The 16,407-nt window shown below is 44.0% G+C and overlaps 1 protein-coding gene across 10 annotated transcripts in view; it reads right to left on the bottom strand.

The window, feature by feature from the left end:
* Nucleotides 1-16,407, bottom strand: part of TNRC6B (trinucleotide repeat containing adaptor 6B) — a 260,344-nt gene that overhangs the window by 52,251 nt on the left and 191,686 nt on the right. For all 10 annotated transcript variants that reach the window (XM_045465916.1, XM_045465910.1, XM_045465911.1 and 7 more), the window contains 5 exons: nucleotides 11,538-11,879; nucleotides 6,677-9,025; nucleotides 4,911-5,069; nucleotides 3,326-3,501; nucleotides 992-1,066 (listed from right to left, as the gene is read on the bottom strand). In XM_045465916.1, the coding sequence (XP_045321872.1) occupies nucleotides 992-1,066; nucleotides 3,326-3,501; nucleotides 4,911-5,069; nucleotides 6,677-9,025; nucleotides 11,538-11,879 (3,101 nt within the window). The remainder of the gene's footprint in view (nucleotides 1-991; nucleotides 1,067-3,325; nucleotides 3,502-4,910; nucleotides 5,070-6,676; nucleotides 9,026-11,537; nucleotides 11,880-16,407) is intronic.

Here is a 16,407-nt window from a genome sequence, read left to right as displayed (position 1 = left end):
TAGTGGGACCACACAAGGTCCTTTGATGTGAACCTTACACGGGAATGAAGACAATATCATTTATAATATGACTAATTTGATTGCTGCTGGGTCTACATTTGTAAATTCGATTTTCACATAGAATCAGTCAGTTTCAGCAATTCTACGGACAGAGCAACAGCTAAATAGCTGTTAGAAATAAAACCCTGTCCTCAAGTTCCAGTCGGCTCGGGATCAAATTCCAGGAGTGTCAGCCAAATGACGACAACTTCTTCTCGTGACTTGTCAAGTCATGAAATCTGGAAATGTGCAGCCAAGTCAAGCCGTTTGTCTTTTGGCAACCAGGGACGGGGTGTCCCCACGATGTTCCCAAGAGATTAAAAAAAAAAAAAGAGAGAGAGAAATCCTACAAGAATTCCCTATATAATTAATTATAAATAATTTCTCTAGTTAATGTGCAGTTGTTGTCATTTTCAAAAGTATAATATTAAAACTGGTACAGCAGTAGTCAGGGAAAATTATGTAAGTTTCAAGGGCCTGGCTCTTTCTTCCCCTGACCACCTCAGGAAAAGGGTACAAGGACTACAAATTCAAAAGTCATAACCTCTAAGTATTGGAGTTATTTCATTAAAAATAAGAGAAAATAAATATCGCTCAATCCAAATGAGAAATATTGTTTAACCAGTTTCCAAATCTGTAACTTTGTTTTGTTTTTTAAATTAAGACAGATTTAAAGTTTATTTATTTATTTTGAGTGGGGAAGGGGCAGAGAGAGAGAGGAAGAGAGAGGATGCCAAGCAGGCTCTGCACTGTCAATGCAGAGCCCAATGCAGGGCTTGAAACCATGAACTGTGAGATCATGACCTGAGCCAAAGTCAAGAGTCAGATGCCTAACTAAGCCACCCAGGCACCCCTAAATCTAGAATTTTGAACTATATGTGACAGGGGTCTTAACATTTGTGCTAAAAGTAAAAGATGGGGTATATTGTACACAGGAGAAAATGAAACTTACCAGCAATCCCATATTTGAAAACTGTTTGGCAAGAGGATTCATCCATGAATCATTGTTTCCTCCTTTCAGTGAACACTATAGAAATGAAATGTGTAACCTCAGAACCAAATAATTTATTTTATCTCACTTCATAGCTGAGTTGCATTTAAGTACTGATTGAAAATGCAGAACCAACAGTTTACCTTTTTGAACCCAAATTTCCCTCTTTAACTGTGGTTATTTTGATATTTTCAGTTAGTCTGGAAGAGTAAGTTCTCTAGTTCTATCTATGTTTTCATTCTTATTTTATTCGTCACACTGAATTAGAAGTAACTGGAAAAACATACAGTCAGCTGGTGTTTTTACCTTATAAATAGAAGAAGGTCAATATCAGATTTTCTAAAATACAATGTTCGCATGCTAGTACTTTCCCTTTTAGTATCTTCTTGTAACCTAAGCCAGTTTGTATTAAAAGAAAAGAAAGAGTTTGATGCTAGTGCCTATTATTTGGAAAATAAACAGGCACAAGCCTATTTAAATAGGCTATTTAAACTGGTCATTAGTCTCTGTGTGGATACAATGAGGACTCATCTATGCAGTGCTTCATCTGCTTGTTACGTAGTATGAAGGACATGGGTCCCCAGTGGGAAAGACGCCTAGCAAAAGACACCATCCCTGATCTTACTGTAAAGCAAGGCGGATGTGAGTTTTTATTTCTTAAAAAGGGACAACCTAGCGTCTCCCTGAAGAGGACCCCTATCAGCTCCACTTTTACTTCTGCAGAGAAGGCAGGTTGGACTGTGATGAGGACTTGGTGGGGAGAGGTGGTGATGGGGCTTTGTGCATTTGTGCATTCTTCAAATAAAAACTGTGTTTTGATGATATTTGTTATGTCGGTGTTATTAATTCTTGGAAGCAAGTAAGTTAATTTAAGTTCAGTTACAGGTTTTAAGGTCAAAAAAGCCCTCAGTGGAGGGAGGGGAGAATTGGTAGATTTGCTTAATGTGAACGGACTTTCAGTTTTGCAAGATGAAAAGAGTTTTGTGTCTAGATGGTGTTGATGGTCACATCATCTAGTGTTGAATGGTGCTGAATGTACTCAATGCTACTGAACTGTGCGCACTTAAAGGTGGTTAAAACGGTACATTTTATGTTGTCTGTATCTGCATCACAATCAGTTAAAAAAAAAAAAAAGAGGCCCTCAGATACAAAAGGTCAGAATTGTCAGTCATGGGGCAGCCTGAGTGGGTGAGCACCTTCCCCCTGGTCACTTCTGGTCAGTAAGCAGTCTCCCTTGACTGCCTTTTCATTCCGTCTCAATGGGAGTTTGTCAATGACAAAAACAAGACCACAACAAGCCAGATAGCCTGAGAGTACAAAAATGCCGAGGAGTTTACTGAATAATTCCTTTTGTGACTAGGGCGAACAGAAAGAAGTCCTCAGAAGGGAAACTGTAACGGGCGCTTAAACAGGATGTCCCCAACAGGAACTACCTGTGTTCTTAGGCTATAGAGTTACTATGTTCAGAACAAAATTAATATCCTACAGCAGCAAAAAGTGATGAAGGCGCAGCCCCCTTAGCCAACTGAAGACCTTCTAGGGCGGCCCTTGGTATTTGAAACCAGGACAATATTCACTGTGAAGTTGAAATTATGGCTGCCCACTTCTAATTTCCATCAATTTATCTGTGGAAGGGAAAAGAACACCTCTGCTGAGAGAGCGGTTCAGGTCCAAAGACCTGTTCTACATTGAAACCAAAGTCCTCATCGAATTAGGCACATCAAGGGGGACGTGGAGCTGCTCCAAGATATGGAAAGCCAACAGCTTTCAAACGCAAGCTGGTACGGGACGTAGGCACATCACCTGGTTGCTGCATCAGGCTTGTGCTCCGGCACTTTGCTTTGCTGGGAGGACGGTTCTGGGTTTTGGAATTTCCCGCATCGGAGAAAAACCAATCACGTTGATTGCCACTGGAAAAGCTATCTTACTTTGGTTTCTCTTCTATATATCATGGGGACTTACCCTAAGGCCTTCCTTGGTTTTAGAATGCAAAAGCATAAAACATTTACAAAGTGTGCCTTGAAAGCTTCTGAAGAATTATAATATGGAAACTAAAAGTGAAAAAAAAATCTCCTGTCTCTGAAAATTCCACTTTACCCACAGCAACAGCTCTGAGGTTCGAGGTTTCAAGGTCATGGGGAAGGAAGATGAGGAGTAAAAAGGAAGTACTCAATTTGCTCTTAAGAAAACATTTTTCCCCTTACTTAGGACCTCAAGGCTCCTTCCATTAGAAAATTCTCAGTTCTGCCTTCTAAGAATGAAGAAACAAGCTCGAACATTTCTAAAGTGGGCTACCTTCATCTGCTTCTTTCCTCCTTGTCCCCAGCTTGCTGAGTTGTGGGAGGAAGCACTTCCCTGAGAGCCGGCGGTGTTCCAGACTCCTCCATCGTCCTCCTCTTCCCAGCTGGGATGGCGAGTTCCCGTCACTGGACCGTCACTCTCCCCCCAGCCATCTTGCATAGATTTGGAATCTTTAAGAAAAAAAATGGAGGGACTGTATGCAACAGCTACATATAACAACAACCACAATGATTGGTCCTTACGAACACGGCATTCTGGGATATTTGTCATCTTATCTAATCCATCTATACGGCCAGGCAAATATTCTACCCCCTTCCACATTCACATTACTCAGACAAAAGATAAGTATAACTATAGCTTTAACTACAGAGGATCCTGAAGAATAGAAGACTTTCTTAAAAATCTGGAGAAAAGTGCAAGTTTTGTGATGGAGGAAGGGTGCTTCTGAGGTTGGGAAAGAGACCTAAAAATCCTGACAGTACTGCTGAAGTACCTCCTTGTGCCAAGGGTCTGGTTAATATCTTCCACCAGCATTTCGGATCTATTTCAAGTCTATGGCATGGTATTTCCCGTGATGATACAACCAGTTTTACTGTGAAAATCATGATGAAATCAAGGTCTTTATAAAGCTATTTCTATGCAGTGAAGGAGATTGATAATTTTTAAACTGCAGTCAAATTAACGACACAAGAATGAATTTCTAGAATACAGCAATGATTGTACTTCTTCATGGGCACTGGAAGAGTCAGAAATATCACACAATAAAACTGATAACAGAATTATTCTCAATCAAATTTTGAGAATTCGATATGACCACACTTTAAAAATAAAAGAAGATAATTCTTTAAGTCTGCAATATGGCAGAAAAGAGATGTTGGAATACTTTTTAAGAAAACTACAAACAAGTGAAAATGGGCACTTGAAACTGAATTTTTCAACAGAGGAACTTCCTACGAGACATTCCATAGCATCGGTTTACAAAGTTTTGCAAACTGCTGTGACAACACGTTGCCAGCTGGATCAAGTAAAGCTTAGATTTTCAACGATTATGAATAAGTGTGACATACTTTGTATAAAAAATCCAAATGAAGCAATCTTTGTTGGGTTCAAGAAACCTTCAACGTTCCTATGTGGGTGGGAGTATGAGAGGAGACACAAAGGGACAAGGAAAACAGAAGGGTGAAGTCACTGGGCAGCAGAGGCTATGTTCCACATTAAAAAGCCAGGAAAATCTTTTTAAATTATACTAACAAAGGGGCAAAAATGCAAAATAGATATGGTGAGCAGTATTTAAGTTACTGGCCAAAAAAAAAAAAAAAAAGTGTCACATCAACATTTCAATTCTGACCAGATACTAAACCTAACTTAAAATCAACAAAATTAACTTATGACTTCTAGTTCAATATAAACATGTTAATACCCAAAGCTAAGTCACGGCCACTTGTTACTAATCATCTATTAAAGGTTCACGGTCCTGAATCTCACTGAAATGACAGTTTAAACATTACAGCAGCCCTCACCAAAATGTCTGACCCCCGAATTAATGGAAAATCCCTCACAGACAATGCTCTAAACTTACTAGGTTTCATGGCATTTGGAGCATTGGAGGGTGCGTTCCCCCAGCCCGTGGTCGATGCTCCAGTGTCGTCCATTTCGCCCCACCCAGGACTGCTTTCATTTGGCTCACCCCAAGCTGAAGTACCATTATCTGGAGCAGGTGGTGTGCTTTTGCTCCAGACTGTAAAGAAAGAAAATGTGTCTCTAAGAATGATTTGTGAAATGAAACATCTCAACATCCAGGGGTAGGGGGTGGGGAGAAGGTGAGAGGAACAGTCACTCCTATGTTCTGCTGGCAGAAATACAAATACAGAAATACAGTTGCCTCGCAGGGGGCAACTGGTATTGTTGCTTTAACTTCGGGCCCAGTAATTCCGTTGCCAGGAAATTATACCATAGATATACTTGGAAAGTACGTGAAATGACACGTACAACAACGCTCTATCGCTGCTGAAAACGCTTCGGAAGCAACCTAAATACCTATCAAAAAAGGGCTAGTCCGACCAATCGCGTCATCCATGAAATCAATACTGTACACAAAACAAAAGACAAAAACGTACATGCTAACATGGAAAGTTTTAAAGTAGGGTGAAAAAGGCAAGGCGGAGAAGAGCAATTCCTTCTGTGTCAGATCTGTAAAGGGGGGACAGATTTTGGTATAGGTAAGGAACAAAATTTTTGAATGAGACACAAAACTCTAAAAGATTACCTGTGGGAAGAGATTCTAGGGGCTAAGATTCATTTATATATTACATTTTGCTTTTCTGTACAGTTTGGAGGTTTTTACTATATGGATAATTTTTTTTTACATGTTAGCAGATTTTATGCTAGATAGGGACTTAATGAACAATCTTTATTTCCTCCCTCATACTTTTCAATATTTGGGGGGAAAAAAAGAACTAGTTAAAAGCAATCATTTTGTAAGTGGCCGTAACTGCATTCACTGAACACTCCCCAAGGCTTACTCAGGGAGTGGGTAACTAACTATGATTAATTTTAACTAAAAAACAAAAACAAAAAATACTCCATCTGAACAGTGCATTCCCTTAATTTGTTGAATTCTATGCTTTTTGGGGACATTCAAGTTGATAGTGCCAAAGATGATATTACCAGCATTACTTTTAATTTATCAGGTATGATGTTTCTATTCAAACAAAGGAAGAAGAAAAGTTTAATTCTGAGCAAGTGATTATCAGGAGAGAACAATTTCTTTTACAAAGCACTCCACTTCCAGAGGTGATCATTAAAAATCATGTGGAGAGTGACTGAAGCCTTCCAGACCCCAGCTGGGCTAGAGCATTCTGATGGCCCCAGCAAGAGCAACAAAATACTTCCCCTTTGCTGGGGAAGGAGAAACACTGAGGATGTGTCCACAGGTAGAACTCAAATGGAAACCAGGTCTATTTCTGCTACTATTTTAATTCTTCACTTTAAAACCTGGAGTGTAGTTTGTTTAGTGAGCTGTATTTTTTGGATTCTGCAGACCAATACAATTAAAAAAACAAAACAAAACAAAACCCCACAAAGCAAAAAAACCCAAAAAACAAAAAAAACCCCCAAACTTTGGGAGACTAACACAGGGATGGCGTCTTTTCGCTTCTGCCAAGAAAGACCATTAAAATGTACCACCAGCATCTGTTATTGCTATCATCTCGTAAAAAAGGAGATTCTGTAAACAGCAGAGTAGGGTTAACGTAGGAAAGATTTCCAGAACAAGGCTGAGTAAATGAAGCTTAATAATAATGCCCTGCTTTAGGATTTTTCACAAGAAAAAAGGCCACTGCCTACCTGATGCTGATTTACTGGTCATCGGGGTGGGCAGGTTTGGTTCTCGAGGTGCTGGGCCCCCTTGGGAATTCTTATCCCACAGATTCACATTCTTGTAGTTATAACTGTTAGGGTCTCCCCATGCGGAAGTGCCATCATCGATGTCCATTTTCCGACTAATTGACTGTGGGGACGGCTCTTCCCAACCACTGGGTTCCTCATCCTTAGGGGTTACTGGCTGTGGCCCGCTGCTCCAGTTGGAATTGGAAGGTCGTCCGTTGCCTGGAGGTGCTGGGGGTGGGCCTCCCCAAGAACCAGAAGCCTCTGGTTGTGGTGGCGGTGGCTGCTGTGGCTGCTGCTGCTGTTGGTGCTGTTTATTCCAGGAATTGGGCTGTCTGCCTGTCTCGGTCCATGCTGGAGACCTTTTGCAATCTTCCCACCCGCCTTTGGAAGCTAGGCTTGTATTCCCACTGTTCCCCCAAGTTCCGATTTCGTTCTGCCCTCCTTCGCCCCACCCAGACACGGGTTTACTTGCAGGACTTTCCCAACTGCTGTTTTTCGCCTGGTCGACTTCCTCTCCCCAACCATTCTTCCCAGAAGTCCATCCTTGATTGGGCTGGCGTCCCCCTCCCCACCCCTGATCCTTGCTGGAGTTCTCATTCCAAGAGGAAGATGGCTTTTCATCTGGTCGGCCGCCTCCCCAGTTGGAAGAGTTGTTGTTCTTGTAGTCATTCCAGCCTCCTGTGTTCTTGGGGTCTTTCCACTCTGTAGAGGCTGAGAGCTCCCCCCATCCAGACTTCATTTGATTGCTTTGGCTGGGTGCATCTCCCCAGCCCCCTGAGTTCTTGGTCTGTGTGGCAGCGCTCTCCCACCCCTCAGTTCCTTTGTCAGATTTCCCCTCAGGCCTTGGCACCTCTTCGATATCCCACACCGTGTCCTGCTTGATTTGAGTTTGGCCCCAGCCAGTGTTTGAGAGCACCCTGGGGTCCAAATCAGTTCGGCTCAAAAGAGTCTGTAAGACAGCCTGACAATCAGGATGTGTGGGCCGGTATGACCGACGGCCAGAATTATGACTGTCACTACTTCCTGCTTTGTGGTTGCTTCCAGTGCTTTGACCTCCAACTTCACTTCCTGTGGAGCTGGAAGATCTTCCCCAACAGGGAGCCTGGGCATTGCCTTGGTTTTCAGGGAGGGGGTGGCCCTTTTGATTGTCCCATGCTCCAGTGCTAGAATTTGGTTGGTTTGGACCACTCCATTCTCCAATTTTCAACTCATCAGACCCAGTCGGCTGTTTCCATTCTCCCTGAGAGACCCCAGATGTCATTTTGTTCCCTTCACCCCATTTGTTGTCATTAGAGTCCTGAGGGCCAAAGTTCCAGGACCCACCCGTAGACCTGTTATTGTTGTCCCAAGAGTCATTTTTTGACCCAGTTGATTTCTGAACAGAGGCTCCTTTCCAGGAGTCCTCTCTATCCTTTCCATTGTTCCCATTGTTTCCAGAATTGCTTTGTCCAGAGGCTGTGTCAGTTCCAGAAGGCCCCCTAGCTGCACCCCAAGATCCAACACTCCCAGTCTTTCGATCTCCAGTGCTTTGTGAAGGGGCATCAGTGCTCCTGGAGGCGTTCGCCAAGCCCATCCCAAAGGGCATTCCCTTATTCTCCATGGGGTTTGGTGAACTTAAGTTCAAGGAGTTAGTGTTTCCATTTTTTGGTCCATCAGTGTTATGAATTTGAGCCTGTTCTCTGCCAGAGACAACAAAATTAACACCCGCATTTTCCATCTTTGACTGCTGTTCCCTGGATGCCTGACCTACTGTGCTAACCTGTGCACTGGAATTACTAGTATCTGTTTCCAATGCCCCTTTCCTAGGATTTCCTTCTTGGACCAGCGCTGGCCAGGCAGATGGGTTGCTATTTGGGTTAAAGTTGCTGAAGCCAGAGCCAGGTCCAATTCTATCCTGACCACTCACATTCCTCCAATTTCCTAGTCCATTGTTGCTCTCTGTAGTAGAGTTGGAAGATTGAACAGATTTAGTCTTAGGGTCAGATTTCCAGACCCCAAGATTACATTCGTTCCCAGAACTTGCAGACTGGCACTGGCTCCCTTTTCCTTTGTTACTAGTGGTGCTTCCTGGCAGAGTGCTCTTCTCAGAGCCAGGGTTCGAGGCACTGTTGTTATCGGTGGTGTTTTCGGAAGAAGACTCAGTGTCTTTGCTGGCGATACAAGGCCACTCTTCCATGTCAGACCCGTCTACAATCACCTTGTCCCAGATGTGAATTGGGTTGGGGGAGGCGCCGTTGTTGGAGGAGGCTCCCGGGCCCCAAGTGGAATTTGCATAATTTGAAGCAGCAGCACCTCCAAGGGTTGACTCTGGGGAAGAGATGGTCTCATCAATCACAGCTACACACGCGCGCTCTATTAACACCTCAAGCTCAAAGTGCCCCTAAGAGAGCTCATCACATTTCCCCACAAACTACCTTCTCTAGCCAGTTGCCTGTCTTAGTAAACTGTGTCACACCTTAGTCATCTCCTCTTTCATTTTGCCTGGTTGGTGTATTTGCTAGGTGTAACTCCACAACATCTCTCAAAGCTATTCCCTTGTCTTTTTTTTTTTTTTTTTGAATGTTTATTTTTGAGAGAGAGTGAGACAGAGCACAAGTCGGGGGGGGGGGGGGGGCGGTGGGCAGAGAGAGAGAGGGAGACACAGAATCTGAAGCAGGCTCCAGGCTCCGAGCTGTCAGCACAGAGCCTGATGTGGGGCTCGAACTCACGAACTGTGAGATCATGACCTGAGCTGAAGTTGGATGCTTAACCGACTGAGCTACCCAGGTGCCCCTCCCCTTGTCTTTTCTATTGACAGAGAAGGGCCTTCTCATATCTTGAGACAATGCAGTAACACCCTGACCTTGCTTTGTATCTCGAATCTACTCTAAACACCCCTGGCTAGAGTAATTGTTCTAAAGCACAGCTTCGATTAGATCACTGCTGTAGGGGAAGCTTCCAACAGTTTCCTAGCGCACAATAATAAAGCTAAACTCTTTGGCCCGGAGTTTGATCAAGATGCTACACAACCTGGGCCCAAATGACGTTTCTAATCTTATCTTCCACTGGTTTCTATGTAGATGTCGACATTCCACACTACTTGACATTCCACAACTCGTGCCTTCTCATCCTGGCACCATTCCACATTGGCACCTACTGGTTTTTCCTCCTGAATGCACATACTGAAATTTACCCATCTTTCTGGGCCTAGTTCAAGTGCCGTTTCTCCTAGGAGTTTTTTTTGTTTGTTTTTAAGTTCATCATCTGAAATTGCCCTTCCCTGTCTAGAGCCACTTTGCTCAGTGCTGTGGAGCTGTGGTCACATCTTCCTTCCCCACATTAGCACAGAGACTTCCACAAGAGCTCCCCCTCTTAGGCAGAGACCCTATCTTGCTCACGTTTGAATTCCACATAGTGGCCAGGGCATCACTGCTCAGTAAGCACCTGATGAATGATGAACGCCCACGCAGCTAGATGCTGGGGCAGGCAAGCAGGAATCAGTTTGTATGCCTAAGGAACTTAATCTGATAAATTAGTCTGGCTCAGCACATATTTTGGAGGAATTTATCATATTTGGGGGGAGAGGGGAGAAATGACATGTTTTTAACCCAGTAATTTCTTCTGAACTTGTTTTAGTTACTTTAACCAAGAAGTCTTAAATCAATATAAAGTTGAAAAAATCTTACATAGAGCCATATGTAGGGAAGCAGAGAATCTCAAACTCTTCAGATTTAGTGGCCTCCTTGGTTTTAAGAATGCAAACAAGAGAATCTGACTCACACTGGACCCAGACCCATGTCTGCGTCCAGGTCTGGCAAGATTTGGCTGCAGAAACACTCGACATGACCACTCCTCACATACTTCCTTTCACAAATGCTTATGAGGGGCCATGAAGCTTTTCCTTGCCTGCTTTGGGCCTGGACTGAGGGGCCACCACAGAAAAGCCTGTATGAAGCATCTGTCACCATGAGGTTTGTCTCCATTTTTACTCTGCACATGAGACAGTAATAGAATTTTCTAGGCATTTCTGTGTTCAAACTCAGAACTATTAACTAGAAGCATGCTACAGTTAACAATAACCAATTTACTGTTCTTGCCAAGGCTTGATGATGTTCAAGCCTTTCTAGTACAGCCTCAAAAAATTTTTTTAAGAGCTAAGCAGACATCTGTTAATAAGCTTTAAAAAAAGCGGGAGGTGATGTTTGGAGGTTCTTTGCTATCAGGTGATTTAGTATTCATCTATTAAAAACTCTCAAAACTTCTAGTAGAGCCCTTCAGCTAAAGATCCCTTATATCTACATATAGTTTTTAACAGAGCTCAAAATCCTCTAAAGAAACAATGATTTAAAAAAATCTAATAAAAAATGATAGAATGATATTGTTTGGTATCCCCTCCCCACCCCCAAGATCTTATACTGTAATCGAAGAGACGGTTCTCTCTCTGCCCCGCAGCATTCTGCGAACATAAACAGGGGCAGCCAGGATTCAGAACAAGCCTCTGCACTAGCTCCACCTCCAATCATACCCTGGGCACACACTTGTGGTGACAGCTGGAACCATGGAGGCTCGAGTTTATCATGTGCTTGTCAGGAAAGGAAAAAAGGCCCCAAATGGGGATGACGTATGGCAGCCACATTGGCCTCTCCTGCCAACAGCACACACTGGACACTAAAACCCAGTTTCAGAAGACAAGTGCTGGGACACAGCTCGTGCAGGGAGCCTCTCCTGTCTTGGGAGTGACCCCAAAAGCCTTTTGGGGACTCTATACCAGGCAGTACAAAAGAAGTGCTCGCTCTCTTTAAAGCTGCCAGGAAATCACTTCCCGACCCCGACTCCTCACCTGGTGCAGTCCCACCGTCACTCTGCAGCAGCGTTCCTGTCACTTGTGCGTTGTTGGAGTTTGCTCCGGGTGCCGTGGGGGGAGGAGGCCCTGCCCCGCCCCCGAGGAGCATGCAGGATGGTGGAGGGGGCTGCCCACGTTTTAGTAACACTTTGTGGTCCTGCTGGCAACGGAATCGCGGCGGCACCTCCCGAGGCATGTAGCGGGCGGCGCTTGGCGGTTGTCCGTTCGGCACTGCCACCCTTTTGGCATTGTTGCCACCATTGACTGGTGGCGATGGAGAGCTGCCAATTGGGCTGGCGGCCGTTGGTTGGCTTAAACTTGGTTTCGTCACTTCGGGCACTGAAAGAGAGAGAGTGGGGAACGGTCTTTGAAGTCCGATACATTTTTATGAAGATTGTTTTTCGGAAAACTTACACGAGACCAATTCCAGTAATGGATCTTCCATCCTACTGTGGGTGGACGTGGTCTTTCTAAACTCCCCTGCATCTTCAGTTTACTGGAGATCAGGCAGAGGTGGGGAGTGCGGGTGACAAGGACTCAAAGACAGCAACACCCCAGAACTCTAGTCCATTAACTAAGGGGGAGGGGGAAGCAGTCACCAGTCACTTCCCTAAATCCCTGGAAGGTTCCCTAGCAGGACGAAGGGTACATATGGGCCCCAGGCCAAGTCCTCAGTAAAGGTTCAAGGCTCTCAGCCCAAATGCCCTTTATCCACATTCTTAAAGATTTACCTCTGAGAAACCTTTCCTGAAGTCCCTGGACTAAGTAGGCTAAGCACCTTCATTTGTGCTCTTGGAACACACTGTCCGTCTTTCTTTACCACAAATTCACCATATTATATTGAAACTCGCATTTACAAGCTCCTGGCTCTCACCAGGGTAAGGACCCATCTTTCATCTTATTTTTTAGGTCCTGGCACCGAGTAGACCCCCACAGGAAACCTCAGCCCTGGAGAATCACAAAATCAACTTGGTTTGGGTTTCTACAGCTACCTAAACGCAACCACTCTTGCTTGGTACTTTGCAAATTCTGTGCAAATAGAAATGTTATAAGGTTTGGTTTTGTGGGGTTTTTTTTTGCTTTTGTCAAAAAAAAAAAAAAAAGCCTTAAGGGTACCTTGTATATTTACTCCAACTCTTATCTAAAACAAAAATGTCACAATGTAGGCATGTTTCCTATTTACTTTAAAGAATTTAATGTTTTATCTTACTTTTAAAAAGGGCAAATAGGAAGTATGGGAATGTGCAGGACGACCGTATGAAGATACAATCTGCAGGACACTCTGCAGAAGTTGAGGGCTTTGCCCTCAGCCCTCCATAGAATGTTCTTCTGGATCTTGATGTCCCTTGCTTCATCCTACCAAAAGACTGTCACCCTTTCCAAGAAAATCTGCCTGGCAAACAGAGGCTGGCAATATTACAGAAACAATCGTTGAGGCTGACAGTTCGGATGATTCTGAGGTCAAGTTCCCTGACATCCAGAGTAATGTTTGGGCCAACTCCGGGGCGGTACTGCCCTGACCACTGCAATGGTGCTGGGCCAGCATGTTGCTCATTGAACTGGCTCCTTTATGAAGAGAGAGGCATCATCAGAAATCAGGGTACCCAATCTACCTCCACTGGATGTTGGGGAGTACTGGGTGTAACCAAGAAAGAAGAGTAAGAGCCTGAAGTAACTTCAAGGCAACCCCTGGTCTAATTTTAGCCAATCATGAGGCAGTATCGGGCCTTCCAGTAAGGAAGGGAGGTCAGAGGATCCACAACCTGATTAGCAGAATAAACCTATTTCTTAAGAAAATAAATTGGTCACTATATGATATTATCAATATAGTAGGTTCTGTATGACCTTACAGCAGCTGATGGGTAAAAATAACTGATAAATGAGTGCAGGTGAGTTATCCAATGATTCATTTTCTCTCTGTGCTTGCAAGATTGCATAGCAGATGGCATTCCCAGTCCCCTTTCCTCTTATTATGAGAAGAAATGAGACGTTGGCAAAGGCTGCGAGGGATCTTCCCAAATGGTTTTTAGGATAGAAGGAGCTATGCTTCCACGAGGCCGCCCTTCCATAAAAGCACTAGAATCTCCACTCTACATTAACCACGTCTGTTACACACCTGGACTCATTCCCTGAAACAGAGCAAGACATAGTAAGGGCAGTCAACAGCATGGAGGCCTGAACACCCAGTTTGACTAACGTTACAACATTCACAGCATAATCAAAGAAACTTGGGTAACATGTATTGTGCAAGATTCCCTGCAAAAGTGCCTCAGAGCACTTTCCCACCATATCAGCAGAGGGGAAGAGAGGATCCAAAGTGGGCTCTGCACTGACCAAAGAGAGCCTGACGCGGGGCTCGAACACACAAACTGTGAGATCATGACCCGAGCGAAAGTTGGACGCTCAACCAACTGTGCCACCCAGGCGCCCCTAGTTGTGTCTTTTTAAAAAATCTGAACATGAAGGTGGGCCTACACTCTTCCCACATTTAAGTTACTTGAGTACAAATTCCCCCACGTTCAGACTTGATCATGTATGCCCAAGTGTTTCCCAAATCACTACTTCCAACTCAGATCGCTCTTTCACCCTTTTTCTCCTTACTCTCAAACTTGTTTCCCAGCTCTCCCCATTATCTCCTAGTTCAAGAAACAGAGTCATCACCCAACCAGCTCCTCGCATCAGAAACCTAAAAGTCGTCATTATCTGATCATCATTACTCTGCACTGAACCAAAACATCTCTCCAATGCCTTCCTTCCTCCTATCACCACCGCTCCTAACCAGGTTCAAGCCCTCATTACCTCTCATCTGGACTATTCTGTGGCCATCTATCTGAACCATACGCCTTATACCTCACATTCATTCACTTTCAAGTGGCAGCCAGAAGCATCTCTGAACAAATGGTGCCCACCTTAGTGTTAAAGAATACAGAGGTGTTTCTGCAAGTGTGAGGGATACTGCGAGTACTTTCGTTTGTAAATTATTTACTTGGAAGGAAAAATCCACCTCAGATCTTAATAAATTAGAGTAGACTCAAGGTTATCCCAACCACCACCAGCCACTCCTAAATATGCCTTCTGGGGTAGACTCAGAAGACAGAGTCGTGGCCAATGTACCAGGTATGCCGATGGGAAGGTGCTGCCCCTCAGCTGTGCCCCAGTGGGGTAAAGGTCACGGAATTGCTACTGCAGATGATAATACCTAAAAATCTCAACTTATATCGGGCTGGAGGCTTTTCCCTGTTGCTTTGACTCTCACCATCAGTACTTTCGGTAGCAGAATAAGTGTCACTGAACAAAACATCCGACAGACATTTACCAAGCGTCTAAGCGTCAGGCACCAGAGCCCTTCAAAGCTTTGAAGACCACTCCCTGAGCTTCCTCAGGTAGGAACACTTCCCCTGGGGGTAGACATTCCTACATGTTTAACCCTTGCAAACATGACACAGGTTCAAATTCATTGACCAATCTGGCCCAAACCGCACAGGCTCCACAGAAGTCGATCTCCTTCTTTCCACGGTGTGGTGCCCGTTACAGAACTGCAGATCCCTTCCTAGATGCTGTACTCATACTAATGCCACTTAAGGTCAGCTTAATTTTTATAAATCAGTCATTTCATACTGATAACTGCACCATTAAGCCAACCATGACCCTAACAGCTTTTTCACGAGGCAAAATTGCTATGTCCAGACCCCTCCAGTGTACAGCCTACCCTAATCTTACCTTCATCCCCGTTATACCTGGTCTGTTACATCAACACCACAGCCTCTTGAGATCCTTTTTTAACTTTTTAATTTTTTAAATTATTTTTTAAACGTTTACTTATTTTAAGGCAGGGAATGTGTGCATGCGCACACACAAGTGGGGGAGGAGCAGACAGAGAGAGAATCCCAAGCAGGCTCTGTGCTGTCAGTGCAGAGCCCAATGTGGGGCTCGATCTCATGAACCGTGAGATCATGACCTGAGCCAAAATCAAGAGTCAGACGCTTAACTGACTGAGCCACCCAGGCGCCCTGACTCTTGCAATTCGAACTCCAACATCCAACAAAGCCTCTACCTTAAGTGCTGTGTACTGTTTGCAGGCCAGTAGGTCCACATGTCTTCACAGAACCTCCACTTGAAATCCTGCCCTATTCTCCAGAATTCTGTGTTTTTGTTTTGTTTTTTTAAATACTGGAAGGTAAAGACAGAACGTATAAGGAATCTACTTTTTCTCTGAAATATGGACAAATCTGATCTCAGTCCTCTGTACAAACAGAGACTTGGCACCAACACAGCCGTTTTTCTTACAGGGTCTACTGGGGAAAGAGGGACAGATGCAGAGTTAGAGGGAGACTGCCTGAGGAAGGCGTCATCTTTGGGAAGAGGAAAAGGACCCAGAAACATCAGCTGAGGGAAGTGAAGAAGGGGATTTAGAGTGCAGACAGGCTCTTGGAACAAACATAAAGATGTGGTTGAAGTGGGGTAAAAAATCAGAAAGGTCAGGCCCAGTGCTAGGCCGTGTCTTCATACAACCTCCACTTGAAATCCTGTCCTAGTCTCTCCAAAATCTGCATTTTCCCTCTCCTTCTACTTACGGTCTAATATACTCCAGAGATCATTTTTATTTTTACTCTGTTTTCTCCGTGGTTCTACTAACTACATTCCTTAGGAGACCCGAAACAGGTGCTCATCTTTCTTTAGGATTATTTTACTTTAATTTTTTCAAGGGGGTGTGGGTGGGGGTGGGGTGGGAAGAGTATGGAAACTGTGAGGCTGTATTCGATTTTATGGTAGGTATGAGAAAGATCCTAATTGGAAAGAAAATTCAGTAGTAAGTAGAAAAGAAAGTTTGATTTTTAAGATTTTGGTAGAGTTTCGGAAGAGGAAT

The sequence above is a fragment of the Leopardus geoffroyi genome, chromosome B4 (genome assembly GCF_018350155.1).
Source record: "Leopardus geoffroyi isolate Oge1 chromosome B4, O.geoffroyi_Oge1_pat1.0, whole genome shotgun sequence".
In the NCBI taxonomy this organism is placed as follows: domain Eukaryota; kingdom Metazoa; phylum Chordata; class Mammalia; order Carnivora; family Felidae; genus Leopardus; species Leopardus geoffroyi.
Note: the sequence above shows the minus strand (reverse complement) of the source record. Positions and strands in the feature narration are given on the sequence as shown.